The sequence below is a fragment of the Neophocaena asiaeorientalis genome, unplaced genomic scaffold (assembly GCF_003031525.2).
Source record: "Neophocaena asiaeorientalis asiaeorientalis breed wild unplaced genomic scaffold, Neophocaena_asiaeorientalis_V1.1 scaffold134, whole genome shotgun sequence".
Classification (NCBI taxonomy): Eukaryota; Metazoa; Chordata; class Mammalia; order Artiodactyla; family Phocoenidae; genus Neophocaena; species Neophocaena asiaeorientalis.
In genome coordinates, this window is record NW_020185339.1 from 25019295 (window position 1) to 25024646 (window position 5352).

A 5352-nucleotide genomic window follows, 5' to 3' on the forward strand; every position below is an offset into this window, starting at 1 on the left:
GGAGGGGGCAGGGGGCAGAACCAAGGGAAGGGGACGCTGTCAGGCCCAGGCCCCTGGGGGGCCAGGGCCAGGCCACTGCCTGGGGGCAGCAGGCACCAGACACTGAAGGTATGAAAAGGGGCCGTCTCTGGAGGGAGTAGGAAAGGATCCCAGGGGGACCCTCTGCCCCAGTAAGGTCATGGGAGGACGGGGCTAAGCTTGCAGCCTCCTGGGTTTGCCTTTGTTCCTGGGGACCCCTGTTGCTGGCCGGGGGTTGCCAGAGCCATGAAGGGCAGCCAGAGTTCCCTGACTGGTTGACAGAGAAGTCGCAGAAGGGAGCTGGGCCAGCAGAAGCCCAGAGGGGCCAGCCGTGTGGAGCCTGGCAGGGCTCCTCCCATGGCTCTGGGGCAGGAGGAGAAGCTTTCGGGGACGGTAGTGGAGTTTCAGTTCCCCTTGGGGTCAGACCCAGGCATTCCCCTCCCAGGGACTGGTCGCAGTTCCTCCCGCAGAGCCTGAGCTGAACATTCCCGCGGCTGACAGAGGAACCTGGGGAGGACAGGAAGGTGGGGAGAAGGGGCTCTGAGAATGACCACAGGCAGTCCACCTCCCAGATCGAATGCCACTTTCCTACCCCGAGACATCGACAGTTAATTAAAAATTACGACTGGGACAAAATCATAACTTTGGGGACCCTGAAAGATCCAGCAGCCCTCCTCCAAATACAGGCCTCAATATTCCTCTCTAAGCAGTGGGATGAATCACTCACCTGACAGTTCTCCCTGGGGTAAGACTTAGCCGTTGGGATTCCCTGGGGGAAAGCAAAACCAGAAGAAGGGAGTAGCCAGGGGCATGGGACTCCTTGTGGTCCAGCAGGCGGCCTGCAGAGAAGGCCTGTGATTTTCCTGGGTCTGTAAAATGCCTAAAGGTCTTGGGGGAGGGAGGCTGGAGAAGGGGGAAGTGAAAATCACCCAGAAGGGAAGAACAACAGGTCTGCGCCCTCCCCCAGGCCCACAGGGCACCGTGCTCCATTGCTCCGGAGCCAACCGGCAGGGGAAGTGTGTGTGATGGGGGTCACACTTCTGAGTGTGGGCCCCCAGCTGGGAAGTGGGACTGCCAGGCTTGGGTTGGGCTCCCGAGCTTCAGCCTTCCTGCCCCACATAATGTTTTCTCTGGTCTCTAGGCAGCTTGAGCCGGGCAGGGCCCCTCCCTCTGCTACGGCAGCCCCCCATCATGCAGCCCCCACTGGACCTCAAGCAGATCCTGCCCTTCCCACTGGAGCCGGCGCCCACCCTGGGCCTCTTTAGCAACTACAGCACTGTGAGTAGCAGCCTGCCTGCCCTCCCCACCCTTCTGCCACCCCAGCTGCTTCCCTCCCTGCCCTCTTCTCCTCTTGTATCCAATTCCTTATGTCTTCTTAGGGCCCCATCTCCTTTACTTCTAGTCAGTTACAAGTGTCATTGGCTCTCTGGTATACTAGTGACAGCAGTAACAACTAATGTTCGCTGAAATCCGGCTACGGGCCAGACACTGTGCTAGTGTCCACCATCGAGGGAAGTCACAAGACCTAGACTGGGGGTAGTGAGTACAGGGAGGTGGAAAGGGAGACTCTTCAAGGGCACAAGCAGCCTGTTTGTAAGCTCCAGCTCTCTGGAGCCCACCGTTGGGTGGGTAGGGTAGGGTCAGTGGGGTAGGGCTTGGAGGGCTGGCAAAGTCGTCTCGATTTAATCACTATGAAATAGGGAGGCATTATCCATTCTTGAGCAGGAGAGTGAGTGGGAAGGGGCAGTGTTTGAGGCAGGTGAGTGGGGCAGCTGGATGGAAGGGAGCAGAGACTGGAGGATGGTGGCCAGTTAGGAGGCTGTCCCAGCAATAAGGGCCTGCAGGGGAACCTGGAGAGCCAGACTGGGCCCGTGGCATGGGCAGAGTGCGTGAAGGAAGGGGGGTGGGTGAGGTTTTTCCAAGGAAATCTTGACAGGCCACGGTGACCAACCAGGGTTTGGGGGTGGGGGAGAGAAGATGAGTCAAGGATGACTCCAGGGTTCAGGCCTCTGTGACCGGGAGAAAGAAATCACCTTGCCAGGGGCAGGGAGTTAGAGGAGGAGGCTGGCCTGGGGTGAGGCTGCTGAACGCACTTTAGGACATGGCGAGTTGGTGGACCAGCGGGACATTGAGCCAAAAATGTCCAGCAGACAGTCGGAATCTGGGTCCCGGAGAGTGGGCTGGAGCTAAAGGCTTGGGGGAAGTCAGCTTTATTCAATTCAAGTAACCCACCATCAAACCATACTCAGTTACAAACACGTACTGAGCATCAACTATGCACCAGGCACTGCAGTAGATGTGTTTTTGTGTGTGCGTGTGGTTTTTGTTTGTTTGCCTACACTGTGCGACTTGTGGGATCTTAGTTCCCCAACCAGGAAATTGAACCTAGGCCCTCAGCAGTGAAAATGTGGAGTCCCAATCACTGGACTGCCAGGGAATTCCCTGCAGTAGATGTTTCTATACTTGATCTCATTTAATCCTCACCACAACCCAACAAAGTAGACATTATTATTCCAGTTTGACGTACTGGAAGACAGAAACTAAAGCCCAGAAGGGTTTAGGAATTTATCTAAGTTGACGCAGTACGTGCCTAAGGTGTGATTTGAACCCAGAGCATCTGACTCCAAATACAGTTCTTTATACCTGCTGCTTCCTCCAAACTCCTCCCAGAGAATCCAAACCAACATTTGCAATGCGCTTTGAGGTTTACAAAGCATTTTTCATATGTCAGTTTTTATAGCAACTCTATGGGGTAGCTGTCGTTTTATCCTCATTTTACAGACGAGAAAATTGAGTAATGACGATCAGGAAGGCGCTGTCCTAGATAAAATGGAGACATGAGGGTAAATATGACATGCTCCCATGCTAAAGGCGCTATATTCAGGAAAGAAGTATAGATGTGTATGCAGTGATCTACAATGCAAAACAGAGGAAGGGTTATAAATTTTGTGACAGAGACACTAACAAAAATTCAATTGAACAAAAAAAAATTTTGAGCACCTACTATGTGCAAGGCACTGGTATCAGGGACACAGGACTCAGTCTGTGCTTGGAGAGCTCACGGTGTAGTAGGAAAGACAGCAAGTTAGCATTTACCCTATAGTGTGAGAAGAGCTGTGCTGGAGGCAGGTAGCTTGTAGGGGAGCCCAAGGGGGTGTCAGGAAAGACTTGTTGGATGTGGTGAGGGACCAACCAGAGCTGAGCAGGAAAAAAAAAAAGAAACAGCAGAGGAAAAAGGGATTGAAGCTGGAGCAGATGACATTATGATTTGGGCTTTGAAGAACTATTAGTAGGATTTTAAAAGGGATTTCAGAGAACACTCCAGACTGAAACAAGGGCTAAAAAAGAGCACTTGAGAAACTGCAGTTGACTGGGTGTGACTGGAGCAGAAGGTGCTGGGAATAGTTTCCCCCCAGTCTACATACCTGATTTACACTTAACCTTGGGTCTCCTATCTTTGTCCCCATTTTATAGATGAGGAAACACTGACCCAGAGAGGTTAAGTGACTTTCCCAAGATCGCAAAGCTACTTAGTTGATTCACGTGGATAATCCCAAGTTTCTGACTCCCCAGGTTCGTGGCTCCACGGCCTCTAGTGGGGAGGAGCTATTTAAAGCCATGAGAGTGGATAAGCTTGGAGAGAGTATGGCCAGGTGTTGAGTGATACCAGCTTTGGCATCAGACTGGCAGGATTTGAATTGATTTTCCAAAAGTACTGACTGTGTGACTTTAGGCAAATTACTTAACCACTCTGAACCTCAATTTTATCAGCTGTAAAAGAAGACAGTAATAGTACCAACTCGCAAGGTTGTTGTGAGAATCGTATTACATAATCATAATGCCTAGCACCTAGCACAAAGTAAGTTTTCAATCAGTGTAAGCTGCTGTGATTATTACGTTATTTCATTGTTTTTATTTAATAGAGGATCAGAGAGAGAAAGGTAGTTTCCAAGGCCCAAGCCTTGGGGAATAAGCAGGATTAGGCAGTAGGAACAGGAGGAGGCAGGCCCCTGCAAAGGAAATGAAGGAGCCACAGGAGGGGGTGGGGACAGAACCAGGTGCCTATAGAGTTGGAGAAGCCAAGGGAGAGAGTGTGGCAGGCTGCATCAATAGTGCCAAATTCTGCAGGGGAATGAGGACTGCAGAAAAGCTGCAGACATGCCTTGGCAGTACTATGCAGCAGTTAAGTACAGGGCTTTGGAGTCAGAACGCCCGGGTTTAAATTCAGATCCCAGTTCAGCCACTTACTAGCTTATGACCTTGGACAAATTATTTAGCTTCTCTAAACCTCAGTTCCCTCATCTATAAAATGAAGATAATAATAGTATTTACTATTATAATAGTGGTTGTAAAGATTAAATTAGATAATCCACGCAAAGAGCTCAGTCCAGACGCTGGCACATCCCAAGGGCTCAGTCAACATTAGGTAGTGATGATGGTATTATTATTCACGGAAGAGTCTCTCCTTCCCTGCACTAATACTTCCAGATGTCTCCTACTCGGGTAATTCCTACCCCTTAGACCCCTCCTTGAACTATGCGTCCCTCTGCCCTTGGACATCCCTCACTGTCTCCCAAAGACAGCCTCTCTCTACATCCAGGCCCCTGCTTCGCTCATCTCTCGGCCCTAGGTGGAACGGAGGGGATGAGATCCGGAGATGAGAGAGCCGGAATCCCAGGACCTATCCAGAGAGGATAAGGAAGTGTCTGGGGCAGTGGGCTGTTCTGCCCTCCTGTCCCTCGTCCCCCAGTGCTGCCCCCACTCTACCGCCAGAGGGCAGCAAGTGCACGAAGCATAAGCCCTTCGGGAACCTGGTTCTCCAGCAGGTGGCGGGCGAGAGGAGGAGGTGGGAAGAGGTTAGGGATGATGTCCCCAGTTTGAGGTCGCTTCTGCCCTGGGCGACCCCAGCTCCACCGTTCAGAGGAGTCACTAAGAGAGCAGTGCCTGACACCTGGGTACCTGGGCTCGGTCTTGCATTCCTAGTAGGGGAAGTGACATGTGTAAGGGGCACAGGGGTCGTGTGCAGAGGGAGCAGGGAAAGGGTCGTCTGCGGACTCGAAAGAGAAGCTGTCAGCAGAAGAGCGAGGGTGGAAGGGGTGAAAGAAAGGAGAAAGGTCCAAGCTAGAGAAACAGGGTCGGCCATTGGTAGGGATACTGGACCCAGCAAGGGTCCCCATTGGAGGAAGCCCAGTGGAGCATCTGGTCAATGCCCCGTCGCCAGGCCGAGGGGCCCTTCGCCAGGACCAGGTCTTTCTGGAACGAGTGTCTGTACATGGACGCCCCGTCCTCTCTTCTTTTCGCCCTAGCGCCCCTTCAAGCCTCCCGAGCTCCCTA

The 5352-nt window shown here is 52.4% G+C and overlaps 1 protein-coding gene across 3 annotated transcripts in view; it reads left to right on the plus strand.

Annotated features, from left to right (window-relative positions):
- Positions 1–227: 227 nt before the first annotated feature.
- Positions 228–5352, plus strand: part of ZNF385A (zinc finger protein 385A) — a 14690-nt gene continuing 9565 nt past the window's right edge. Inside the window, exons 1-2 of one of the 3 annotated variants that reach the window (XM_024736419.1) lie at positions 228–763; positions 1160–1296. In XM_024736419.1, coding sequence (XP_024592187.1) covers positions 733–763; positions 1160–1296 — 168 coding nt within the window. In that variant the 5' untranslated portion in view covers positions 228–732. Of the gene's footprint in view, positions 764–967; positions 1297–5352 lie in introns of those variants that run through there. The other 2 variants (XM_024736420.1, XM_024736421.1) reach the window with 2 other exon arrangements.